Here is a 25659-nt window from a genome sequence, read left to right as displayed (position 1 = left end):
GAGAACACAAAGTCTGCTCGGTAGAGAAACAGAAGTGACGGGGTTCAGACATGAGTGATATACGTTGGCGGCGGATGAATGGATGACTGACATGATCGGCAAGCTTGGTTGAACTGCAAGGCGGTTGTTGGTAGATTCACGAAATACAAATTCATTCGACTAGACGCATCCACAAATAGCTAGAGATAGGCCAAAGTAACGAGTCAGTGTCGTCAAGATGGAGGGCCACGTCTGCTCCTATGAGAATCGACAAACGACGGCTTTTCCAGCAATGGAGCCGCCAGTGACCCATGACGGGGACGAAAAAGGGCAGGAACAATGTGCATCGCTTCCATGACGCGTCGTCAGTGTGAATAGGTAATGTGCTTTGTTTGAGCAATTGACGTGATCGGGGAGATGCCGAAGAAGCCGGCTTCGGTCAGCTCCGGGAGCTCTCCATTCGCTACCACGAGTCCCGACTCCCCGCACTCAACGCCCTTCACTCCACTTCTCAGCAACCATGACTCTTACGCCTCTCTATATCTCCGCCTCCGGTCCGTTGAGCCCTTCAATACTCGATTCCACACTCTCAACGCTGCCTTGAGCCGCCCCCCCTCTTCAATCCGGCCATCCAACTCAACCTCAAACCTCCATCGCCGCCACCATGCCCAAGAAGCTCATCAAGCTCGCCGTCGCGCAAGCCCGCACCCTCGACACCACCGCCGAGACGGTCCGCGCGCTCGAGCAGACGACGCGCAAAGCCGCCGCCCAAGGCGTCGACCTCATCCTCTTCCCAGAAGCGTACCTGGGCGGCTACCCGCGCACGTGCAGCTTCGGCACCTCCGTCGGGGCGCGCGACCCGGCCGGCCGCGACCAGTTCCTCGCGTACTTCCAGGCCGCCGTCGACCTCGGCGACACGCCGCTGGACGCGGGCGACGAGTGGGTGGAGAGGCGGCTGCCCGTGGCGCGCGGGGCCAAGGGGCGCCGCGGCGACGGCACGCGCGAGGAGCTGGAGCGCATCGCGCGCGAGACGGGCGTCTTCGTCGTCACGGGGCTCGTCGAGCGCTGCGCCGGCAGCCTGTACTGCGCCGTCGTGTACGTCTGTCCGCTGCGCGGCGCCGTGGGCAAGCGCCGCAAGCTGATGCCCACCGGCACCGAGCGCCTGATCTGGGCGCAGGGCCAGCCCAAGACGCTGCGCGCCGTGACGGCCGACATCAAGGGCGTGAGGTTGACGTTTGCGGCCGCCATCTGCTGGGAGAACTTCATGCCGCTGACGCGGTTCGCCATTTACGCGCAGAATGTCAACTTGTACTTGGCGCCGACGGCGGACGCGAGGGACACGTGGTTGCCGCTCATGCGGACGGTTGCGAATGAGAGCAGGGCGTATGTCCTCTCCTCCAACCAGTGCGTCAGGAGGAAGCACCTGCCGGCTTGGATCCGGGATCCCCAGGGGCTGCTGCAGCAGAAGAAGGAGCATGGCCACCACGTCGTGGAGGCGAAGTCCAAGTCGTCGGGGAGGAGGAGGTCCACGGTGACGATCGAGGAAGGCCACGAGATCTGCATCCCTAACCCGGAGGTCAATGGTCACGGTGCCAGTTCGTCCGCCATCTCCGAAGATGACCTGGAAGTGAAGCCGGCCCTCTCGGTGCCGCAATCCTCCTCTGCCGCGGATGAGGAATTTCTTTGCAGGGGCGGCTCTTGCATCATCGGCCCCTACGGAGAGATTTTGGCAGGGCCTTCGTGGGAGAACGAGGATGACCTTCTGGCGGTTGAGGTGGATTTCGATGAGTGCGACAAAGGCCGCCTGGATTTCGACGTCGCGGGTCACTATGCTCGAAGTGATTCTTTCAAGCTCACTGTCGAGGGTTTGGATCTCATCCCGCCTCCGTGAACGGCCTCGACAAGTTTGTACGAGAGCGACTTGGAAATCCACCGGTTTGTTATTGTACTGTACATACACGCGCTCTCGCCAGCACCGTTGGAGATACTGGAACAATCAATTGCCACCATTAATTCCGCAACGTTTTACATTATACATTATGGCACCATGATTATAGTCTTGGCCTATACGGCTTGCCAAAAAACAAGAAATTGTCGCAATCTCAGGTAAAAGACTCGTTCGGTAATTGCTATGCGTAGAGCGGAGGACTGAAACAGCAAAGCTTGGGAAGGAAGCCAAAGACGCGCTTGAAGAAACGCCTTACCTTTCCCGGTGTGAATGTTTCCTCCTGGTTCAAAGGTTCCGGATTTGCTGGCGGATGGCCGTCACCTAAGGTTTGTGTCCTAGGTTGCGGTGGAACGGTCTTCCTGGAGCGAGGAACGCTGCAGCGGGCTTCGTGCTGCGTCCCCTGCGGATGTATGGGACCGCTCGAATGCACCTGACTACTCCGCGGGGAATCCGTAAGAGTCAGTTCAAAACTAGGGGAAATGGACAAAAGAGCCTCAGCACTGTTATCCCCGAGGACATCACCAGCAGTTCGCAACGCTTCAGAGGCAGTGCATGGTGAGTTCTTTTTCTTCCGTACGCGAGGAGTCCTTTTGAGCGATACAGTGATTGATGTATGGCCATCGGATTCAGAAGCTCTCGAAGCTGTTTCTGTCCGCAGAGAGCGGGCGTCTTTCACGGCGGTATGGCCAGCTTGCATCACTTCCTGCAATACTGCCATCTCGGTGCCCTCTCCATAAAATGCACAGTGTGGCATGTCTTCGCCCCCTCTGGTGCCGGCATCCCCGGGCAGGTCCGATGGTTGCGGCGCCTTGTCCTTTTGAGACGGGCATTGCGCAGCACTGGAAGATGGCTGGGGATGCACAGCGCACGCCGAAATTTCTTGCCATTTGCGTTTGAGCGACTCGAAATCCTCTTCGAGAGCGGTGCGTTGGTTGTCGTGTTGTTCCTCGTTGCCCGCTTGGATGTGATAGGCTGGTTGGCCTTGGGAGGGTTCGCCGTGCACCGTTGCTTCAACGTTCCTTGGTTCCGAGGGCAGTTTGAGCTCGAACATATCCATGTCTGCATCGAAACGGATTATTTTTGTTGTCTCTGATGTTGCCTCTACCTCGCAAGCAGGCTCAGCTGCTTGGTCTTTCTCCTGCTGTCGGTGGCCAAGCGCATCATCGCCCCCGTCAAGTTTAGATGTACCGCTTGCAGACTGAGTCACCTCCCCAGTACTCTTTCTCATCACTTCAGGACCCGAAGTCTCATAAAGAAGAGGTTCTTTCCTACTCTCTGCATCGTCTTCAAGCTCGACGGTCTCGGCGGCTTGCTCAACCTCTGTGTCGCCTTCAAACTCAACGATCTCGGCGTGTTGCTCCACATTGGCAAGCCTCGGTGTTGCTCCTCTCCAGATGTTCAAAGCCGGCTCTCGGCTTATGAGTCCACGGTTAAGCATGCTTTCTCGTCGTACTGGGATGGCGTTGGCTGACGTATCGAACCAAGTTGGAAGCTCGGGCTGTGGAGGCGGTCGCGACGACTGAATGAGGCGCGGAACGAGTTCTTGAATTCTCATTGGAACGACAGTCCCTATGTGTGTATCCTTCAGCCTCTCGCCCCAGTCCATGGGATCGTCGGGCAGGATGACCATCTCGCACACTCGGCCCCCCTTCAGTCTCGCTTCGAATGCCGCCCGGCTGCGCACCAACCGAGCCTTGACTTCTGTTATTCTGCCAAGGAGGGATTGCTCGGTACAGTCTCTCGGGGGGGTTGGTTCGCGGACGATGTCGGTGAAGTCGATCGTGTCCCAGTTGATGCTGGCGTATGCACACGTGGTACATGGCAACGGGGGGAGCGGCTTGTCTGCTCCATCAAGCCTCTGCCGCGAGGGACTGCCAATGCAGCTACTGCCGCACTCCTCGTGGTATTTGGTCTCAACGACGTGGCTGCAGTCGAGGCAGTGTAGGCGGCCGCCTTCGGGGTGCTGGTCGCATGTCACGCACGGCGTCAAGCACTGTACACAGCCCACCATCTCTCCCAAGGTCGAGCCCAGCTCCTGCACGATGGAGGCGGTAAGTGAAGAATAGAGGTAGAAGGTCGGCGGTAGATCGATCAGCGTCGGCCTGGAAGACGAACGACGCAACTGGAAAGGTCGCATCGCGAAACGGACGGCTTGAGACTGCGTCGTGGGCGGCGGCAGATATACTCCCGTGTTTTGGCGATTTGCCTGGCTCATCCGGAGCCTAGGACGGTGGTTGATCCATGGTATCGACTTCGTTGGGACAATTCTTATCTTGTCATAGTGCCCCGGAAATAGCATCCGTGAAGACCCTTGTTTCGTAGAGAGGGCAATCCGCGGCACATTGTTCTCGCTTGCAGGGTCCACGGCTTGCAGCTCGCAACAATGGCGGCTGGACAAGCGGGCGTCAAAGGCGCTGAAAGGAAAGGGCGACTGGGCTCAGGTGAACAATGCAAGCAATGCACCTTCAGTCAGTATAAAACTTGCCCAAGCATCCGTTAAGCTTTGCACTTCCCTTGGTAACCGGCGTTTCTGAACCTTTCCACGTGCCCTAACGCCATATTAACGTTCTCAATATAAGTAGCCTCCAGAGGACTCTCGACTGACGCAACATGCCATCATTGATCGCCAGACTCGGCCCCATGAAGGAGAAGGACAGGAAGAAGAAGAGAAACAGCATCCATCATACCTTCGCCATCCTCCGCCGCATTCCCGACAATGGTCCTCCCGCCGGCCTACGCTCACTGATCCCGAGCATCACCCACGCCCTCCACCCTCGCCCGACGCTCCGGCTGATCACCGCAGGAACGACGTCGCTCCCATCATCTTCCGCCCGCAATTCGCCCTCCACAACCACTAAATCTTCCACCACCACCACCACCACCACCCCGGACACCAGCACCAAAACCAACTCCAACTCCAACTCCAACTCCAACTCCGCCCCACCAACCCCGCTCCACCGGCCCAGCCCGCCGCCGCCGCCGCCGCCGCCCTCTGCCGTCCCCTGGCCGCCCCAGATCTGCGCCGCACCGCTATCGACGCACCACCGGCTCGCGCCCTGCGCGCACGTCGTGCGCACGCCCTTCCTCACTCCCTGCGGCGCCAACTGCGCGCACGTCTTCGTCGTCTCCGCCGCCGCCACCGTCGCCTCGCCAATGGCGCCGTTCGTCACCGACGAGCCGTTCGCGTGCGCCGCGTGCCTCGACGAGGTGATGCGGAGGGAGGCGGAGAGGAGGAGGGAGGCGTTTGGGGGGTTGTTGGAGCGGAATGGGGACGCGTTGTTGGAGGGGGAGAGGGAGGTCGTGGCGGAGGCGCATGAGAGGGGGTTGGCGGTTGAGATGGAGGAGGTGAGGGGGTGGGTGAGGGAGAGGGTTGGGGGGCGGTGGTGCGAGGTGGCTGACGAGAGGGACGGGCATGGGAGGAGCTGTCCGTGAGTGAGGTGAGGTCATGAGGTGAGGTGAGGGGAGGGGCGGTTGGCCGGCTGGCCGGCTGGCTGGGGATTATTCATTGTAGAGCGCGGTGTGAGCGCGCGCGTAGTTTTAGTTGTTGTGGGAATCTGAGTTTATCGTTTTCTGGGAAGGAGATGTCCGGCTTTTGCGTGATCGGGTTGTTTCGACGAAGTGTCGGATGAAGAAGGCGGGCGGGCGGGCTGGCTGGCTGGCTGGCTCCCCGCCAAAACGTCTGATCGTTCGAACCGCACCCAGAGCAATCAACACTTGTTTTTCAGCATTTACGTATCGACCACCAAGAGACCAAAAAAGAAAATGGCAAAACTGTAGGCCCCCTGTCGGGCGCCCGCTTGCTTTGCCCGTATTCTATGCGGGAGCGGCGTTGCTACAGAAACCCCAGACACTGTCGCCGAGGGTTTTTTGGTGGGTTTTTTGGTGGTTGTTTAAGCTCTCAGTTCTTCTGCCACGGCCTGTATTAGATCAAGTTAGCCTGTTCTTCTTAGTTATAATTATGTGACTTGCCACTGCACCATGCGGCGCGTTGTATGCCCGTGGGCGACAGTTCGAGCCACCCTCAAGGTCTATATGCCCACCGTCAAATGCTATTCCCAGCAACCATGGCCTTTTCTGCCGCTCCGTTCACCATGCTGGCGGGTGTTCCGAGTCAACCTCGTCGTCGCCGGACATGCTTCACCCGCCTCTTCGACCACCTACCAGACACTTCTTGCATAACAACCGCCACACACACGAACGTTCACTTTGCACCAATGGGTTTTTCTTTGAGACAACAATCGTGTGGCTGCTAATAAAGCCAGACTCTTGGTTTACCTATGTTTAACTTTCTTTATCCCCATGACGAGCTTCCAACAACGGAAGACAAAGCGCGTCCGCGACACGCATACATGGCAAAGACAATTGCTTTGTCGGCCCAGCTCCAACATGTTTGTAAAAACAGCTTCACCTACATACCTTGCCTCTGCAAACTGCGCGTTCTTCAGTTCTTGTGCTTCACTTTCGTTACCTTTCGCGCCTCACTTGGAAAGCTCTGGCAGCTTGGCCCGCACCGTTCGCTGGCGGACGACAACCTTCGATAGGATACGATACCACCACAAGTCGAGCTTATTTTGAACTCGACGTACGTCCCACCGTCCCCCGACGTCAAGCTCCATTTGAGCTCGACATACGTCCCCCCGTCCCCCGACCCAATCCATCCGAGACGCGCACCGTAACTCCAACCCCACCATGACCGCCGCGCTCCACCAACCATCACCACCACGCTCACAAGCTTCTTCTAGACGCACGAACTGCGGCAAACCAAAGTACCGCTTCGGCTACGGAAAACACACAATCACTCTCACGACGCCCTGCTTCCAGCATCATTGCAACACTTGCGCTTCCCGACAACCCGCCATCGGCGTCTACGACGCGTCCAGCGACAACGACGACGACAACAACAGCAGCAGCAGCGCCATCGACGGAACCTCGCCGCACACCACGCCAGCCACCGCCGAGCACTTCACCGCAAGCAAACTCTATCGCCGCAAAGAGGATTCACGCCGCGCCGTCGACGAAAAGCTCCGCAAAATCAGTTTGCTCCACGTGCACAACGCTCCCGCAGTCAAGTTGAGGAAGACCAGAAGCGGACGCGTCGTAAAGAACAGGAACACGAAGGTCAAGAACACGATGTTGTCGTCGCCGCCGCCGCAGAGACAGAAACAGGACGAGATGGAGATGGCCAACACTAGCAGGTATGGTAATCGTTTTGTTTGCAGGAAACGGCTCGTTGTGCGGCTGCGAAGTGGGCTAAACGCATTTAGGGAGCTCTTGATGGACTTGGATAAAGGCAAGCTGAGCGAGAAGCAGAAGTTGGTGGTTGTGCTGAAGTTCAGCGATCAGCTCAAGAGGTTCGCCGAGATGTCGAAAGACTTTGAGAAGAAGAAGAAGGCGCCGATGCCGATGGAAGGCCAGAAGCTGTTCCTCATTGTTGGAAAGGGCGATACGTTGAGGTGTGAGTGGAGGTAGGTTCCTCTCACAAGGCTTTTGCCGAATATGGCTGGGGTGGAGTGGAAAGACTGCTGCTCCCGTTTCGCGGGTTTGCGGTTTGTTCGTCTCTGTCTGTTGGATAATCTTGAATAGCACTGATACGAGATCTAACAATGACTCCTGATGGTTGCTGTGATGCAAACGGTGACGACAAGAATCAAGATGGACCGGTCAGTCGGAGACTCCGGGGGGACACAAGCTTACGTAGTACTACACCGGTGGGTCGCGTGGGGGCGGAAGGATTCAGCGCGGATGGCTGGATCCACGCAGTGGAGATGGTTACGAAAGAGAAGGAATCACCTGTATCTGGATGCATTTGTACAGTTAACAGTCGTATTCCCATCCGGACATGAAAAGGTCGTTTGGACCGACATTTCGGTCGGCATAATTTCCTCAACCTCCCACGCAAAAGATCGCTGTAGGTCGATTGCTTCGTGTTGTGATGCTGTAAATGAATAGTCGGAGGTTGATGCGGCTCAGGCACCCGTCTCTGAGCAACGGCGGCCTGCTCTCACTGCAGTCAGCACCATCGGCACTTCTCACACCGCACTAGAAGGCCCAGTGCACAAATATGACCGAAGGTAAACAAAGCTGCGCCTGAGCGGGATTGGCCATCAAAGAAACGGTAGCTCGGCAACGGAAATAGCTTATCTCCATGACGGCACTAGGCCGGAAGCAGCTAGCTGGCGTGGAGGCATGCTGTTGTTTCCTGCGGGGCACACGGCGTTTCCGTTTCCCGTTCGACTTCGCCATCCTCGAGCCTCGCAGGAGTCGCAGCTGCGGGAATAAAATATGCAGCCCCCGGCTCTTCACCCGTCCGAGCGGTCCAGCTTGCATAACCCAGCCTGGTATATACGCTGCCTTCGCTCCTCCTGACGCCATGCCGCCCCTGTCTCTGCTCATACCCAGCACGACACCACTCCCAGACCGTTGCCGAGCAATTGACCTCTGCTAAGCTTTCGGCCCTGCGCCGAAACTTTGTGTGCCAACCAATTATGGCCGACGAGGGCCCCCGTCGCTTGTCACTCTCCCGCACCAGGAGCCGCCCGGACCGCCCCGAAAGCCCGGAACCCGTCTACTCCGTCGAACACCTCGACGATCACAGCATCTACCACCACGACCATGCTGCCGCCGAGTCAGACCGCCCCGCCACAGGTGACGATTCGGAAGTCGAGAAGAAGGACAACGGCCAAGATGACAACGGGAGTATCGAGGTCCCCGAAGTTCGAGACGGTATCCCCGACGTGAGGGACGTCGAGAAGGCCGACCTCGCCAAGGAACAGGCCAAGAGCGATGCTCCTCTAAAAGACCCTAACTCTGTCGGCTGGGATGGTCCCGAAGACCCCGCCAACCCGAAGAACTGGTCGATCCGTCGCAAGTGGGCCGCTTGCCTGGTCGTCTCCGCCTTCACCTTCATCTCGCCAGTCTCGTCCTCCATGGTCGCCCCCGCCCTCCCCGCCATCTCGAAGGACCTCGGCGTCAACAAGGACATCGAAGAAGCCCTCATTCTGTCAATCTTCGTTCTCGCCTACGCCGTTGGCCCCTTGGTCCTCGGCCCGCTCTCAGAGGTCTACGGACGAGTGCTGGTCTTGCAGTGCGCCAACGCATTCTACCTGGCCTGGAACCTTGGGTGCGGCTTCGCGAAGACCAAGGGCCAGATGATGGCCTTCCGCTTCCTTTCCGGCCTCGGCGGCTCCGCGCCCCTCGCCATCGGCGGTGGCACCCTCTCCGACATGTTCCTCCCAGAGCAGCGCGGCAAAGCCATCAGCATGTACAGCCTGGGGCCGCTCATCGGGCCCGCCGCCGGCCCCATCGCCGGCGGCTTCATCGCCCAGTACTCGACCTGGCGCTGGGCCTTCTGGGCGACGTCCATCGTCGACGCCGCCATCCAGATCCTCGGCTTCTTCTACCTGCAGGAGACGTACGCGCCCGTGCTGCTGAAGTGGAAGGCGGCGCGGCTGCGCAAGGAGACGGGCAACGCGGAGCTGCGATCCGAGTTCGACTCGGACAAGACCATCTCCAAGGTCCTCGGCGTCGCGCTGGTCCGCCCCTTCCGCCTGCTCTTCACCCAGCCCATCATCCAGTTCCTGGCCGCCTACATGGCCTTCCTGTACGGCCTCATGTACCTCGTGCTCTCCACCTTCCCCTCGCTCTGGACCACCGCCTACCACGAATCCGTCGCCATCGGCGGCCTCAACTTCATCTCGCTCGCCGTCGGCTTCTTCGTCGGCATCCAGGTCGCCGCCCGCCTCAACGACAAGATATACGTGCGCCTCAAGCGCCGCAACGCCGGCGTCGGCCTGCCCGAGTTCCGCGTCCCGCTCATGGTGCCCGGCGCGCTGCTCGTCCCCGTCGGCCTGTTGTGGTACGGCTGGTCGGCCCAGGCCCGGGTCCACTGGATCATGCCCGACATCGGCGCCGCCATCTTCGCCGCCGGCGTCATGGTCGCCTTCCAGTGCATCCAGACGTACCTCGTCGACTCGTACACGCGCTTCGCCGCCAGCGCCATCAGCGCCGCCACCGTCTTGCGCTCCCTGGCCGGCTTCGGCTTCCCCCTCTTCGCCCCGTACATGTACCAGGCGCTGGACGACGGCTGGGGGAACACGTTGCTCGGTCTCATCGGCGTCGTCCTGGGTCTGCCCGCGCCGGTGATCTTGTGGAAGTACGGCAAGGTGCTGAGGGCGAAGAGTCAGTTTGCCGCGGGCGGCTGAGTCGATGACGCGTGGTGGCGGATAAGGGCCAACCGTACAGGTGTGAGACGGGGTCAAGAAATGGCTAGATTTGGAGCGCTTGAGGACGATGATGCTGTTTTACATACATTAATGCGGGCTGGTTGGAAAATCACGGAGTTCGTTTGGGAACATCATCAAATGCATAGCGTGGTATGGGAAAGAAAGATAATGGGAAGAGAAGGTTCTAATACATTCACTAGATGTGCTTTCTTAAGCTCCGTTTAGAGCGGAGTAAACAACCAGAAATTAATCGTCTCGGCATAAGAAATTGCCCATCAAGATTGATTCTTTTTTTCTTTGCTTTCTTTCCAGGATCGTGAAAACCCAATAAGAGAGTAACTCACGGAGCGCACTCTGTCGTGCGCCACTATAACCTTGTTTGTCACTGACGTAGCTCTACCCGGGCGGAGTTGTCCTAAATATATTCCGTGCTGCATGCCATGAGTTTCATAATATGCCGCGAAGCTTAATGTCCAAGCACGTTGTACGACCAACGTCGACAATGAGCTGTAACGTCGGGGCATGCAGACAAATTACTCGGGTTGAGCTTGTGAGACGATCTGTGATGAACTGTTGAGCTTCCGTGTAACATGGCCTGACGCAGTACTTAGCCTTTGGCAAAGCCTCCCCGGCCCTTCCCTCTACCGCCGCCTCGACCAAAGCGGATGCTGGGCGGAACAAATTTGAGAGAGGACATGGACTTGGTGAGGCCTTCCATAGCATCAGACACGTCATCAACAGCTCGGGGTGAAAACACGGCACCGTCACGAGCATTGCCTATACCTGTGGTATCTCCGTGCTGTTCACCCTTGTTATTGACGTCCTTTTCCTTTCCTTTCTGCTGAGCATCTTTGGCAAGGGTAGAGGGTGGAAGCTTTGTGGCGTGCTTGGAAGCTGACAAACCGCTCGGGTGCTCGTTCTCATGGGACACCATCTCTACGTCCTGAACCGTGTTTGGAACAGATGGATCATCGCTAGTCGGGCAAACGACATCCATCGCATCCGATGGTTCTTGCGTTTGCTCCAACTTCAGCTGGGTGCTCTGGGGAGTACTGCCATCGTCGTTGAAGATGATGTGAGTCTTGGCGGATTTCTTCTCATCAGCCTTGGTCATTTCTGCCTTCGCTCTTGCTTTTCCGGCCGCTGGCTTGTTCGAATTGCGGGTGTAGATGTCCTTCCTGCTGCTGCGAAGCATGGAGCTACGGCCGTTAATGCCATCCTTGATTATAGCAAAGTCATATTCCTAACTACATATCAGTTGAATGAAGGCTGTGAGGAAGGAGCGGCTCAGACCAACCTCTGGGAACTGGTGCTTTGCCACCATGTGCATCCTACGCTTGGCCGGCGTGGAGCACTTCTTGTCACAGTCTTCGGCAAAGCAAGCGTACTTGTGAGCGGGTTAATACACGCTAGGTGGTTCCTGGAAATTACGACTTACGATCTTCTCGCCCCTTGCCTTACGAGCGTCATTAATGGGATCATGGACCTCGGCGAAGTGCAGACCCAATATCAAGTCCGAGGGGAAGTTCTTCCTGCACTCTGAGCAGCGGTTCACGTGAGTCTTGTGGTAATGGACATCGTAATCTTCATAGGTAGCAAACTCGAGCGGTGCGTGGCCCGGAAGCTGACACTCCATGACGGCCGTTGGCGAGCGGGAAGCGTCGGCCGAGTCGACATGGACGTACTTGACGACATGCGGCGCGGCGGGCTCAGAGGCGGCAGCGCCTGTGTGCGGCTGGTTTGCTTCTGGCTCGGGCGAGGCAGACCCCGCGCGTGAGCGTTTGGCCATGGGTTGTCGCCAGGCGAGCAAGAGCGGAATTCCAGGCTGGACGGTGCCGCGGGACCCTGTCAATAGCACGGCGCGGTGCGACCGTTGGGTAAGATTAATGGTGTTTCGGATGGCAATCCAGACAGCAGGCGCGGCGGCGCAGACGGGCAAGTTGCGGGTTGGGCAGCGGCCTGGAGAAGGGGGCCCGACTGCGAAGAGCAAGCGCCGGGCCAGCTGTAGCGGCTCGTGGAGGGCGTATTTATGGCAGCGACTGCTTGCGGAGGATGATGTGGTGCTTGGTGCTTGGTTGGTCCCTGGAGCTGGGCCCCGGCGAGCCGGCGCGGCTCTGGTTCGCTTGCGAGAGCTTCCTCCAGTCATTCATCTTCCGCTGCTCACCCACGTCCGTGACCCAACGCCCGCGCCGCGGCTCCTCTCGCAGTCAAAGCTGCTGCTGCTGCCCTTCCCAGCGCAGCTCCGACACCCTCCTCTCCCCCGGCCGTCTCGCCCGCCCCGCCGCCGCCCGCCACTGTCGCTGCGCCCGCGCCCGCGCCCGCGCTTCGCCTCTCTACGCCCCGCCGCTGCCTGTTGTTGCGTGCTCCAGGGAGACTGCGGCATGGATTGTGACGGCTCCCACGCACGCCCGCACTTCCGTTCCGTCGACTTTTGACCTAGAGGTGGCCGACCGCAAGGTCTTATATATGAGCTGCCCCCACCGCCCGAGGCATGGCCCCATCCGCCGAGCAAGCCGCGACGTGCGCCGCCCCATACCTCTGCCACGCCCGAAGCCATGTTGCTGAACACCGGTCATAGGCTCGCTCGTAAGACCGAGCAGGACTTGAACGCCAAGCTCGCCCAGCGAAACACCCGTCATGGAGAGATAATTTCTCTTCTCACCGAGTGCGCCATACGCTCTCCATTTCCTCCGCGCCGCTAATCGGGCCCCAGCTTCCGCGTCGCGTGCGAAAACACCATATTCGCCGACTTCAAATATGCTTCCGAGCAGAAAATCGAGACCCTGCTGTGGGCCGCCCACAGCAAGGTCAATGTCAATTTCCGAAAGCAGCTGAGCTCGGTACGCGCGCGGAATCGCCCTGGGCCGAAGGGCCGTCGGACTGTGCTAACGCACTCGTTTTGCGAACAGCTGAACAAGGAAGGCAAGAACAAGGCCGTTGAAACACGTCTCGTCACGAAGCAATACCTTGAGTTTATCAAAGCCAGCCAGCGTTTCTACCGTCAATACATTCTCCGCTTGGATCGCACCTTTGGAGGAATCCCCGAACTACGCGACATTGCCAGAACATGGAAGAGCGACAGTGCGTTGTTTGCTGCAGTCATCATGTCGTATGACACTAATCATGTTCAGTCTCCCGCGAGAGCCCCGTTCGGAATGTTTCGGCAGAAATCAAGCATCAAGTCAAAATGTCGCTTTACCAGACCATCATCTATCTCGGCGACCTCTCACGCTACCGCGAGCTTCAGAGACAAGAAAAGGACCGCAACTGGAGTTATGCTGTTGGATACTACGGTCTTGCAACCTCGATATACCCCGAATCTGGCATATCGCACAACCAGCAAGCAGTCATTGCGCTTGCGGACGGCAGTCATTTCCGCGCAACATACCACCTTTATCGTTCCCTTGCCACGAAAGAACCACATCCAGCTGCAAAGAACAATCTGGAACTGGAGTTCAAGAAAGTCATTCAGGCTTGGGATAAAGGAGAGCTTATCAATAGACAGGCTAACCGCGAAGGGACCGGTGCCAACCGCGCTCTGATTTCTTGGTTCGTGCGTTTGCACAGCAAGTGTTACAAGGGAGAAGAGTTCGCCGGCCACGATGAACTGGAGAGCGAGGTCCTGAGCCAACTGGCAGTTGAGTTGAAGGAAAGATCTTTGGACGGACTCTTGCAGAAATTTGTTTTGGTCAATGTTGCGGCCGAGTATTTTGCATCGGAGCAACTTCAAAGTGAGTTTGTGCCTCAGAATTATCTCGACCTTGCACTGACCATCATAGGTGGCCACACGGAACCACACAACCTGCGCTCTTACTTTTTCTTCCTTCGTCTGAACGTCAAGACCTTCTTTTCCCTGCTTCAGACCCTTCAACCTGAGCTCGAGCTGTTGACCGGAGAAGATGTCAACGGTGACGAGGACGACCAATCCCAGCAACTGTCCGACAAAGTTACAGCAGTCGCACGTCGAATCCTGCCTGGACTTCGCCTATACAGCGCCTGGTTTATGAACACCTGGCAAATCCTCTCCGCCGACATCGAAGGGTTTGAAGGATCCGTCTCTAAGGTGGAGGTTCAAGAGATGTGGAAGGCCTATGCTGAGACGTTGACCTTGCTCGTCTCGGCCTTCGAACCTGGCCGGCTTCCTATGGAGCAATACATGCTAGAGGAGGATGTTGACACAATTGGCTTCCAACCATTGGTAACGGAAAGAACGAGGAAAATATGGTACCTCGGTGAGGGGCTGAAGCCGAAGTGTTCCGACGAAGGCTTGGAACGGAACCACCCCAATGTGGAGATGCTGATGCGCATCCGCGATTTTCTTGTCGATGGACTTCAGTTGACCCAGGACCAGGTCGGTGAGAATCATGCATTAGAACCGTCGAGATGCTAATATGCAACCAGACTGCGCCTTTGGCTCTCGTGGGAACTCGCTTTGTCTACCAAGAAGCTGGCATCCCGTCTCAGCTCATGCCCAGCACAGAGCAGAAGGCCGAACCCGTTGCTCCTGTGGAAATCCCGATCGAAATCCCGCGTGGAGAGCCCAATGGCCCGGTCACAGATGACCAAATTTCTCACGGTGTTGCTCCGTCGGAGACTGCTTCTGTTGCCATTTCCAAGGATGTTGCGATGAATCGTATGGTGGATGAACTTCTCGGCCCTGACGACGGATTGGATCCTCTTCCTGAGGAGGACGAAAACATACCTCCAACGCCACCGGAGCAGACGTTCGAGGACACGGCCTTGATCGACGACCACTCTTATGGCATCACTCCTGTGACTGTCGGGGAATTTGTCAACATGGTCCGGAATTACAGCCAAGCTTCCTGCACTCCCGACGTGCACCACCGTAATTCTACTGCGTCCCCTGCCATGCGAAATCTGCCTTCGCTTCCGTCTCTACCGAATACATCTGACATCTGGAGCAAAACTTACGAGTCGCATATGCAAACAGCCCCTGCCGCACCCCCAGGCCTCAATGTGACCAGCGCAGCTCTGGGTCGCCGCAGCATCAGCCATTCTCGTCACGCGTCCCTCAGCAACTCGATGAATACTTTTTCGTGGGGCGGTCAGGGTCCAGTCCAACAAAGCCGCTCCGGTTCAATGGCCGATCCGTTCACTGCGCCTTATGACAGTCCTCTATCGAGTAATTTCCAGTTTCATGGCAACTATGTTCCTGGATCCAGCAGTGGTTACACGGGCCAGGTCCAAGGAGCTCCCCATGAGCTGAACTTGAGTCCATACCCCCACGACCAGACTGCCAGTCCTTCGGCTTTCGGCAACGATCCCTGGGGTAGCGGCAGTGGTGTATGGGGAACGGATCTGAGCCGCAGCCGCGGATCATTCACACACACCCCACCGAATGGACTGGGCGGCTGATGGAGACATGGCTTTCGCTACAGACGTAGCTGGAGTCATTCGGAAGCCACACATTATTGTTTTGACGCCACATCAGGAATGAACCGCTCACCTCCGTTTAACCGAGTTTTGAAGTGGGTGGTTGGTAAAATGCCGCGTGGTTATTGTCACCACCCGCGACTTAGGTTAGCGTCGGAGCAGCTCGTGTAGCAGTCGGTGCTGCCCACGAAGATGTTGCCAGCCTCGGGCGACGCAGCTGTCAGTTGGACGCCCTGCTCTGGCACACATTGAGCAGTAGGACTCGGACGTGCCAATCTATGTTTCTTGGGAACGGAGCGAAGAGGAGGGCCAAATTGACCACGGACACAGTCTTTGTCGTTCGCACGCATATTGCATATCACTCTCTAGTGCCTTGATCGTTGGGCCTTGACTTTTACTTAGCAAATTGATCCGAGCAGTAGTAACTTTCCAGTTGAGGCAGTGAAATTGCAATCGTAGGAGCTGCGCCATCTGGTGAAATGGGACCGGGAGGAAGTAGATGTGGCGTCGCACTTGCGCGGAGTGTCAAGAACTGTGGCATGCGCAATGCAGGTACAGGGGACAAGTGACAGCTGCTCGGAATATTCGAGGCGTAGAGCATTGGTCAATTGCCCATGACGAGCCATGTGGACAACGGGAAGCGTCGTATGACATCACGGGACGCTGTTGCCCAAGCATTCAAAAGCACGCAATTGTAGTCGCGATGCGGATGTACGCCTCTCGGTCACAATCTCATCCTGTTGCCGATTCAAGATGACAAGCATGCTTATGCCGCGCGCTCTGGTGTCGAAGAAGGCGCCGACTATGCTCCGAGCACCGCAATGGGCCGAAGCGGGGCGTCGGCGCTTTTTTTGGGCTTGGACAGCAGCAGCCCCTCCGATTTCTTCGAAGCACCCCGCCATCCGCCTCTCTCCGCAATCCATCCACACATCCCGTCACTACACAATGGCTTCCACCGGCAACTACGAGCTCCTCTGCTTGGAGAACCCTCTCCTCGACATCCAGGCCGTCGGGTAAGCTGTTCGCGACAAGTCCCGCATGCCCAATGGCTGACGATGAACTCTGCGCAGCAATGAGAAGCTCCTCGAGAAGTACGGCCTGAAGGCCAACGACGCCATCCTCGCCGAGGAGAAGCACATGGGCCTGTACGACGACTTGCTTCAGAACTACGATGCGAAGCTTATCGCCGGCGGCGCCGCCCAGAACACGGCAAGAGGCGCTCAGGTACGTGGGCACCTTGATCTGATGCCAGAGCGCTCCCCACTGACGCGCAAGCTCTCCCGCAGTACATCCTCCCTCCCAACTCTGCCGTCTACATCGGCTGCGTCGGCAAGGACAAGTACTCCGAGACCCTGAAGGACACTGTCAAGCAGGTCGGCCTTCGCGTCGAGTACCGCTACGATGAGCAGCAGCCCACCGGCCGCTGCGGCGTCATCATCACCGGCCACAACCGTAGCATGTGCACCGACCTGGCTGCTGCCAACCACTACAAGATCGAGCACTTGAAGCAGCCCGAGATCTGGAGCCTCGTCGAGGCCGCCAAGGTCTACTACGTTGGTGGCTACCACCTGACGGTCTGCGTGCCCGCCATCCTGGCCCTGGCTGAGGAGGCTGCTGCGAAGAACAAGGTACGATTTCCCACGGCGATGGCTGAGTGCGCGACACTAATGCTGCCTGGCTTGTAGGTCTTCATCCTCTCCCTCTCTGCTCCGTTCATCCCCCAGTTTTTCAAGGACCAGCTTGCCCAGACGGCTCCCTACTGGGACTACGTTATTGGCAACGAGACCGAGGCGCTCGCTTGGGCCGAGAACAACGGCCACGACACCAAGGACATCCCGGCCATTGCCAAGCTCATGGCGGCGCTGCCCAAGGCCAACAAGTCCCGCCCTCGCACCGTCATCATCACCCAGGGCACCGAGCCCACGGTGGTGGCCATCGGCAAGGAGGGCGGCGAGGCCGAGGTCAAGCAGTTCCCCGTCCACGCCATCAGCAAGGACCAGATCAACGATACCAACGGTGCGGGCGATGCCTTCGCCGGCGGCTTCGTGGCGGGTGTCGTCCAGGGCAAGGATCTCGAGACCAGCATCGACATGGGCCAGTGGCTCGCCAAGCTCAGCATCCAGGAGCTCGGCCCGTCGTACCCCTTCCCCAAGCAGAGCTACTCCAAGTCTGCTTGAGTGAAATGGACCGAATGCAGCGCAGGCGCTTCTGATCAGGGATTCTCGTGTTTTCAACAAAATCATGAGCCTAGACCCCTCTCTTTCTCGTTGGAGAGAGAAGAGCAGGGGAACGACTATTTTTTATTGCTTCTTATGCATGTGGAACGGAGCGTTATCAGGGCGTTTTCAACAAAGGACTTTTCTTGGAAAGGAAAACGGTCTGGAGAAGACGACTTATGGTCGATGAATCAACTTCACTGAAAACGATGGACAGGGTGCGGATTAGGATATCGACGTATGCACCAGGAAAGCCTACCAAGAGCTGTGGTGTTTGCTGTTCCAATGTACAAGAATTCAACGAGTCAACTGCACAGAAAGGGCGCTATGGCGGAGGTGTTTCGCTATGACTAAGTGAGCCACGACGTCTTTCCCCAAGAGGCAAGGTGCGGCGGCTTGCGTGAATCAGCTTTCACATGGCCCCCGGTCAGTGTGTCAACCTATCACCTCATCACCGTCCTTGGCGCGGATCTCCCGCCGACACGTTTGAACCGGCCTGGACGCCGACACATTTTCTTTTACGCAATCGCCGCCGCGTCAAGAAGCGCCCAGAGACGATGATGTCAACAAGCTGCTACGGGCGCGCCATGGCTACGCTTCCCCCTCGACGCCATGGCAGCCAAAGCCCGCTCCATCATGCCGCAGCCTTGCCCTCGACGGCCTCTGTGTCTACTTTGCGACCTCTCCGACACTCCCAAGGGCACTACTGGTACTAACACAGTCGGCGACCCGCTCCCATATGGGTCTTCGAATAGCGGTCAGACAACGGGGAGTTGGCACTTAAGCGGCCTCGGGCCTCCATGTAAGGTCTGCAGCAACAGGAAATGGCACGTCCAACGTTCGCTTCCCAGCGAGACGGGACCCGGAAAACGGCCGTACATCAAGAGCAGGGAAATCGAGGCCGACACCCGCTGCAACCATCCTATCTGTGCGACCGTGAAGAGATAGCCTTTCACGCCAGGACCGACCCTGAGAATGGCGGCCACCCCGTTCTCCACAGTCCACCAATGTCTCACTCCGAGAAGAGCATCGTTACGTGGGACGGCCCGGCCGACCCTGAGAACCCTTTCAACTGGCCTTCTTCGAGGAAATGGCGCGTCACTCTTCTCGCATGCTCCATGTACGTTTTCCTCGCTCAGTACCATCTCCAGCATGAATATCCTCTTTAAAATCCTTTGAGCGTATTCTCTCTTGTCCCTCACAACACTCCCATGCCGTTCTCCCCGTCTCCAACAGCCCCCGTCCCACCCACAAAGCGTTGCCATCTCTCAGAATTTACCAAAAAACTCACAACCCGTCCCATTCCTTCTTCACCAACAGAACCTTCCTCTCCGGCCTGTCAGGCACAGCTCTCGCGCCCACAGCCCCACTCCTAACCGCGACCTTCCACCTCCCGCCGGACTCCAGCCGCACCATCCCGCCGACATACTACCCCATCTTCGCATGGACGCTGTCCGCCGGCGTTGTCCCTCTGCTTCTGCTCCCTCTCATGGAGACGCGCTACGGCGTGCGAACACCATACATCCTCTGCGTGCTCGTTCTCGCCCTCTCCACCATCCCACAAGCCCTTGCCCCAGGCGGAGCTTACCCCCTCCTTGTTGCCATCCGCGTCCTGAGCGGCGGCGCGGCAGGTGTGCTGCAGAACGTCACTGGCGGTATCGTCGGCGACGTATGGGCGGGCCCCCGCGCGCGCAGCTTGCCCGTCGCGCTGTACATCTGGGCGCTGGTTGGTGGGCTGATGGCCGGGACGGTGGCCGGGGGCGGAACGGTTTGGGGGGCCAACGTCGATGACGAAGGAAAAGAAGGGGTCGGCAAAGGAGGCCTCAGCTGGCGCTACGTCTGCTGGTGGCAGCTCGCCGTCTACGCCGCCCTGGTCCCCATCGCCTACCTCGCCCTCCCCGAAACCCGCGGCAGCGTCATCCTCTCCCGGCGCGCCGCCTCGGTCCGGCACTCCACCGGCCGCCAGGACGTCCGTGCCGAAGGCGAAGAAGAAGAGCACCACCTCTCGATCGTCGCGCTCCTCCAGGACGCCGTCGGCCGCCCGCTGCGCATGCTGACGACCGAGCCGCTGGTGGCGTGCAGCACGCTGTGGTCCGCCTTTTGCTTCGGCAACGCTCTGCTCTTCACCCAGAGCATCCCGCGCGTCTACGGCGAGCTGTACGGCTGGGAGAGCTGGCGTTCGGGCGTCGTCCAGGCGGGCCTGCTCACCGGCGTCACGCTCGGGCTCGTCGTCGGCGCGCCGGTGCAGGACGCGTGGTACTTCACAACATCATCATCCGCCAAAACGACCGAGTGCCAGTCCCCAGACAGCGAGAAGGCGGCGGAGAACGGAGTCGGAGTCGGAGGAGCAGAAGAAGAAGAAGAAGAAGAAACCTTCCTCCCCGAAGCCCGCCTCTACCTCGCGGTGCCGGCCTCGTTCCTCTGCCTCGCCGGCGGCCTCTTCCTCTACGCCTGGACCGCGCTGCCCGCGCTCCACTGGCTCGCCCCCACCGCCGGGCTCGTCCTCGTCGGCGCCGGCATCTTCACCGTCGTCACCGCCGCCAGCAACTACGTCGAGGACGCGTACTCGCGCTACGCCGCCAGCGCCCTCGCCGGCGTCGCCTTCGGCGAGAACCTCACCGGCGCTTTCTTGCCGCTCGCCGAGCAGGCGCTGTATGCGCGGCTCGGTTTGCGTTGGGCGGGCTGTCTGCTGGCGTTTGTGGCGGTGGGGCTGAGCTTCGCGCCGGTCGTGTTGGTGTGGAAGGGTGGGGCGATTAGGGCGAGGAGTCCGTTTATTGGGGAGGCGATGTATGAGAATGGACGAGGGGTGGTGGCGGTGGTGGGGTCTTCTTCGTCGGATCGGACGCTTTGAGTGTGAAGTGGCTGTCGGGGCTGAGATGTAGAAGGACGTAACTTTGGGCGTGTGTTTGTCGTCGGGCGGGATGTGAGGTCGCTGGTATGGCGTTTATGACCTTTGGACAGAATTTTATGAGCATGACGACTGCGAATTAGACGGGAGCACAGTGTGTTGGAGAATCAATTGACCCACATACATATCTCGTGTGCGTGGGTGGTGGGGTCCAGTTTGCGGATGCGTTTTCACAGCTTCAACACTCGCATCTATGCCCGGACATCTGCTTCGGCTACTCATGATGAAATTGTGTTTAATCCTACACTACGTTCGGATATCTACTTTCACCGACTAGGTGGGGGAAAAAAGGGTGTGTTGAAATCCACATCTCTGTTTGCACACATGCTGCGGTTGCTTATGGCAATAGTTTGTTCATATCTGAATCTACGTCCGAATACTTGCCTCGATTGCCCCATATATCGGAAGAGGATAGTCGTACATCAACTTTCTTCCCCGATCCACTGTGCGCGGTGGAGGAGCCATGACATCAACCTGGAAAAAACCGCCCGCCCTCGACGAAATGCAATCCTCCCGCGCGCGCGCGCTCCATTGCAGTCCACACCACGACTTGCTTTCCTTTCCCCACCTCGCCTCGCCCTCTCTGTCCCGCTCTGCTTACCTCGCCCACCCCGCTCTCCCTGTCTCGTCCTACCTACCTCGCTCCACACATCCCTCCCTCACCCCATCCACACGACGTACACGACACTCGATGCAACACAACACGCAGCAATCCCATCCCATCCGATCAACCCATCTTCGTGACATGCCGCCTAGCCTCGACATCATCATCGCCACCACCATCCACCGTACCACGGTACCCCGTCGTCGTCTTCCCCGCCCCCCGCCCCCCGCCCGTCGTTATCAAAGTGGTACAGCTCGGGCGCGGGCGCGGGCATCGAGCCCTTGCGGCGGCGGCAGAAGCACAGGACGTAGCGCCTCGTCCACCAGGGCAGCACTTCAAAGAGCTGGTAGCGGGCGTGGGTGCGGGTGGGCACGGCGAAGACGTAGTCGAGCTCCTCGAGGGTGCGCTGTTTGGTTTCGGGGAGGAAGAGGAAGACTTTGCGGTTTCTTTTTTGTGGGTGAGCAAAAGGAGAAGGAATATATATAAGAACACGAGGAAGAACGAAGAAGAAGAAGAAGAAGAAGAAGAAGAAGAAGAAGAAGAAGGGATACTTGGCACGTACTCAGAACCAATGCTACGATGTTGAGGCCGGCGTAGAAGCCGAACGCGCCCTGCGGCTGGAAGGCGCCGAGCAGCCGCGGGAAGGTGATGCTCAGGACGCTGGCCCAGAAGTTGTTGGTGGCGACCGCCCAGGACATGCCGAGTTCGCGGTGGCTTAGGGGGAAGACTTCGGCGGAGTACTGGTGGATGGGAAAAAGAAAAAAAGGGGCTGGGTGTCAGTGACGATAGTGGACTCTCGACGTGTCTGCGACCTCGACTAACTCACCGTGAATGGTACTGGGCCTTCTCCTGGCGAGTAAAACGCAGCGAAGAGGTACACGAAAAACGCAATAAGCCCGAGATGCGCGTCGCTTTCCTTTGGGATGTAGAAGCAGAAGCCTCCGGCCAACAGCGTCCAGAACATCTGCGGGAAAGTGAAGAGCAGCAGGCCGCGTCTGCCGAACGTGTCGATCGTCCAGACGGCCGGCCAGGCGAACAGGAAGTTGATGAGGCCGAAGCCGAAGGTGGCCATGAGCGAGCCGAAGGTGCTGGCGCCGGCTTGCTCGAAGATGGTGCTCGAGTAGAAGGACATGATGTTGATGCCGCACATCTGCTGGGCTATCATGACGATGCCGGACGCCTGCGTCGCGCGTCGGACGCGGGGGATGGTGAACAGTTCGAGGAAACGCGTCGCGATGTTGTTCGCGTTGGTGAGACCAGACTCCCGGACGAGCTCCTCCTCGAACTCGAGCTGCGCGTTGATGTAGTAGAGATCGCGAGCGGCCTGGAGTGGGGTCCTGCGGAGACGGAGGAGGGAATTGTACGCCTTCCTGTACTTCTTCTTTTTCAGGTACCAACCTTGAAAGTTTGTGTGAGCGGCGGCGGTGGGTGCAGGCGGTCGTGCGTGGATACTTACGGGGGGACTCGGGACAGAACCAAATGCCGAGGACGAGCGGTACAGCTGGAATAAAGGCGCTGGCAAGCTGCAAGCGCCAGGCAATGCGTCCGACGCGGTACACGCTGCACTGGTCAGTTACACCAAGCTTTTGGCGCGAACGGATTGGAGAGGCTTACGCAAGGTTGGCGCAAGTGCCCAAGAAGATGCCAAAAGCCGTCCAGAGCTGCCAGCTCATGACCAAACCACCGCGGACGATGGCCGGTGCAGTCTCGGCTGAGAAGACGGGAACGGTGACTTCCTTCAGACCCATTCCGATGCCGAGCAGTATACGGCAGGCAATAAGCTGCCCCCAATTCTGGGTAACAGCCATGCCGAACGGAGCTATGAGCGAGAAGATGGCGCCGAGAAAGATGGTCCCGCGACGGCCAATGAAGTCATTGAAGGGGTCGGAGATCCACGCCGCACTGCCTGTCTGTTAGGTAGAGTCGGCCAGCATTGACGAGAGGGACATACAAGAGCCAGATGGCTATGTAGGGCATTGAATTGACAACGCCTACGATCCATTCGTTCTTCTCACATGTGCCTTGGGGTCCACAGACCTCTGGCCTGGTTGATATGCCGAACTCGTCTGGGAAGGCGAGATTTGCTCCATTGGAACCGGTCTGATCCCAGCCTGTATCAAGCAGTTAAGCACCGTCTGTCCGGTACCAAAGCATCTTATGCGAGAGACGAACCTTGGATAGCGGCGGCGACCGAGTTCAGGATGATGGTGAAGTACAGCGACCAAGGGTGGCTCCACCTGTGTGTGCGTTCGTGCCGGATGGCCTCTTTATCCGCCTCGTCCAGCTCGTCAACGTCCTCGAAGCCATTCGGGTCGCGAGCGATCAGGGCGCCTTTACGGAGCAGCGGGAGGATGTCATTTAGGTCGTTCTTCTCGGCCCATGCGTCGACTTCATTCAGAAGCTGTGGGACAGGGATACCGGCGAGAGGGTTCTTGACTCTGTGGCAGAGAGATGCGGTCAGCAGTTGTAACAGTTGGCCTATTAATGATGGTCGCCTACTCTCCAGACGTATTCTCGGGGAGCTCGACAACGCTTTGCTTCCGTGTACGTTCGGGAACCAGGGCGTGCTCATGGTGGATGCCTGCGGCACTGTCGCGCTTGCTGAAGTAATGGTCAGCATGCTCCAACTTTCAATATGCTTCCTGGATTTCTCACTCTTCCTTGGGGTCCATGATGCATCAGCTGAGCTTCGGTGACACGAACTGTGAGTTTCTGAAAGACGATCAGTACTCGTGCGGTACAGACAATATATAGCAGCATCAGAGCAGTTCTATGAGTGAGCTGGGCCCCGACTCCGACCCCGCAGATTGGCGGAATGGAACCATTGACGGATTCGGGATCGGGGTCATCACTCACCAACAGCACGCGCTGAGAAAAAAATGGGGGGCCCCGCTCTTGGGATGGCAGAGAAAGATTGGTTGGTGAGCAAGGGTATGATACTCGGTCTCGCTGCCGTACTCCCGGGGCGGACAACGGCTGTTTAAACAAGCCAAAGAGCTCGCCAGACCTGGAAGCAGATGGATTGTGCAACGTCGTGCCATCTCACGATTCGCCACGGCTGTTTTGTGTTCGTGACATGAAGAGGGGCACGGCTGAATGAGACAAGGATTGGCTAAGCTCATCTGGACAAGGCCTTCACAGCAAATCTTGTCCTGCCTTGTCTAGACTTGGTTCGTGATGCCTTGTTCACCCGAAAGCGAGGGCTCGCATTACTTGCAGGACCCCCCTGGCGCATCCCCGGCGAGCTGGCGGCGCCTCCACGCCCCAGAATGCTCGGCGCGCGTAATAGACGTATCTCACGGCTCGCTTGTGGTACGGGAGGCGGCAGTCATGGGGGCTCACACGAGTCACGAGGACAGCCCGGATTGCTGCAGGTCGGGATGTGCTCGACGGCGAGCATTGGTTGCTCAAACGACAGGCAGGTGGCGTCCTGGGTGCAGGTTTGAATAGTTCATGCGGGTGTGGTTGAGAAAAAGGTTTGGGGCTAAGGCGAGCCGCGTCGTCCCCTGCCCGCTTGCGGTGGTGCGTTAGTCTGCTGCGGGGGAGCCCAGCTGAGGGGAGCCTTGTTGGTGCTATGTACTGCTTAGGTACTTTCTCGCGTGTCATCCAACCCCGGAACACGGCTTCGAGTCGCACAAGCAGAGGTTCTATCTACCGGCAAGACGGCCCTGGGGCCGATTCCAGGGAAGGTGTATGCAGCCTCTAGGAGCGAGAGCGTGGTGCACGCAGACGCTGGAGCACCCTCTCCCCCGCCTTGTCACTCCACCGTCGGGGGTATGGCAGCAAGCACGGCGGACGTGCAGCAAATTGGCGAACCCGATTGCCGAATGCCCATGCAATCCACTACTTCCCGCGCCCTCCATGTCCAGCCCTTCTCCCCCGGCTCTTTCGCACCAATCAGCAGTTCCGCAGTCACTGCCCACGTTTTCGTCAAAAGATGCGCACTTGGCCCTCAGCAGTTAGCATGGCTTTGCTTGACGGGACGGAAGGGAGCCCCGCGGGGCGGTGGTGGCGCTGTCCATTCTCCAGCAACCCGCCTTTAGCCTTCCCCGGCCGGAATGCTGGATCCGGCATGCCTCTGTTCTCTTTATGTGTGCACCTCCCTGGTAGCCAGACCACATGATCACGATGATCGTTTGCTGATATCGCAGTGCTCCCGCAGGACCATTGATGAGGGGCTGTAATACGCCGGCGTAGGCATTATTATTCTGGCGCGCTGATCGAGAGCAGGCGAGCCATGGGTGGTCAGTGGACAATCTGCTGGCAGCACTTCTCGTCAAGGCGATGCAAACGTAAGATGCACTGCGGCAGATAAGCTCGTCTCTCAAGACGCTGAAACTGTCGCCAAGAGGTCAGCAAAACTTGGGTTGCGTCTGTTGCCTCTTCGA

General features: G+C 58.3%; 10 protein-coding genes across 10 annotated transcripts; 7 read left to right on the top strand and 3 right to left on the bottom strand.

The window, feature by feature from the left end:
- Window positions 1-643: 643 nt before the first annotated feature.
- Window positions 644-1870, top strand: BKCO1_5500018 (nitrilase; the record flags this gene model as incomplete). Its single annotated transcript, XM_020277307.1, has 1 exon — window positions 644-1870. One exon carries the CDS (start codon window positions 644-646, stop codon window positions 1868-1870), a length of 1227 nt encoding a protein of 408 aa, XP_020127130.1.
- Window positions 1871-2108: 238 nt separating this feature from the next.
- BKCO1_5500017 (uncharacterized protein) lies at window positions 2109-4142 on the bottom strand (the record flags this gene model as incomplete). Its single annotated transcript, XM_020277306.1, has 1 exon — window positions 2109-4142. One exon carries the CDS (start codon window positions 4140-4142, stop codon window positions 2109-2111), a length of 2034 nt encoding a protein of 677 aa, XP_020127123.1.
- Window positions 4143-4537: 395 nt separating this feature from the next.
- On the top strand, window positions 4538-5359 carry BKCO1_5500016 (uncharacterized protein; the record flags this gene model as incomplete). Its single annotated transcript, XM_020277305.1, has 1 exon — window positions 4538-5359. The coding sequence occupies one exon, from the start codon at window positions 4538-4540 to the stop codon at window positions 5357-5359; it is 822 nt and encodes a 273-aa protein (XP_020127122.1).
- Window positions 5360-6616: 1257 nt separating this feature from the next.
- BKCO1_5500015 (uncharacterized protein) lies at window positions 6617-7396 on the top strand (the record flags this gene model as incomplete). Its single annotated transcript, XM_020277304.1, has 2 exons — window positions 6617-7122; window positions 7192-7396. 2 exons carry the CDS (start codon window positions 6617-6619, stop codon window positions 7394-7396), a joined length of 711 nt encoding a protein of 236 aa, XP_020127125.1.
- A 1016-nt stretch (window positions 7397-8412) lies between these two features.
- BKCO1_5500014 (mfs multidrug transporter) lies at window positions 8413-10128 on the top strand (the record flags this gene model as incomplete). The annotated part of the gene is made up of 1 exon (XM_020277303.1): window positions 8413-10128. The coding sequence occupies one exon, from the start codon at window positions 8413-8415 to the stop codon at window positions 10126-10128; it is 1716 nt and encodes a 571-aa protein (XP_020127124.1).
- A 628-nt stretch (window positions 10129-10756) lies between these two features.
- BKCO1_5500013 (c2h2 type zinc finger domain protein) lies at window positions 10757-11938 on the bottom strand (the record flags this gene model as incomplete). The annotated part of the gene is made up of 3 exons (XM_020277302.1): window positions 10757-11392; window positions 11447-11536; window positions 11588-11938. 3 exons carry the CDS (start codon window positions 11936-11938, stop codon window positions 10757-10759), a joined length of 1077 nt encoding a protein of 358 aa, XP_020127127.1.
- A 702-nt stretch (window positions 11939-12640) lies between these two features.
- On the top strand, window positions 12641-15525 carry BKCO1_5500012 (telomerase activating protein est1; the record flags this gene model as incomplete). Its single annotated transcript, XM_020277301.1, has 7 exons — window positions 12641-12669; window positions 12728-12814; window positions 12863-12989; window positions 13059-13230; window positions 13281-13880; window positions 13929-14500; window positions 14551-15525. 7 exons carry the CDS (start codon window positions 12641-12643, stop codon window positions 15523-15525), a joined length of 2562 nt encoding a protein of 853 aa, XP_020127126.1.
- A 771-nt stretch (window positions 15526-16296) lies between these two features.
- BKCO1_5500011 (adenosine kinase) lies at window positions 16297-17720 on the top strand (the record flags this gene model as incomplete). Its single annotated transcript, XM_020277300.1, has 4 exons — window positions 16297-16556; window positions 16614-16767; window positions 16830-17171; window positions 17229-17720. 4 exons carry the CDS (start codon window positions 16297-16299, stop codon window positions 17718-17720), a joined length of 1248 nt encoding a protein of 415 aa, XP_020127129.1.
- Window positions 17721-18766: 1046 nt separating this feature from the next.
- Window positions 18767-20610, top strand: BKCO1_5500010 (multidrug transporter; the record flags this gene model as incomplete). The annotated part of the gene is made up of 2 exons (XM_020277299.1): window positions 18767-18879; window positions 19080-20610. 2 exons carry the CDS (start codon window positions 18767-18769, stop codon window positions 20608-20610), a joined length of 1644 nt encoding a protein of 547 aa, XP_020127128.1.
- Window positions 20611-21434: 824 nt separating this feature from the next.
- BKCO1_550009 (sugar transporter) lies at window positions 21435-23943 on the bottom strand (the record flags this gene model as incomplete). Its single annotated transcript, XM_020277366.1, has 9 exons — window positions 21435-21706; window positions 21834-22011; window positions 22098-22669; window positions 22728-22831; window positions 22886-23173; window positions 23223-23382; window positions 23444-23709; window positions 23771-23872; window positions 23927-23943. The coding sequence occupies 9 exons, from the start codon at window positions 23941-23943 to the stop codon at window positions 21435-21437; spliced, it is 1959 nt and encodes a 652-aa protein (XP_020127101.1).
- Between the last annotated feature and the right edge of the window lie 1716 nt (window positions 23944-25659).

The sequence above is a fragment of the Diplodia corticola genome (assembly GCF_001883845.1).
Source record: "Diplodia corticola strain CBS 112549 chromosome Unknown scaffold55, whole genome shotgun sequence".
NCBI lineage: Eukaryota > Fungi > Ascomycota > Dothideomycetes > Botryosphaeriales > Botryosphaeriaceae > Diplodia > Diplodia corticola.
This window is presented reverse-complemented; position numbering and strand designations above follow the sequence as displayed.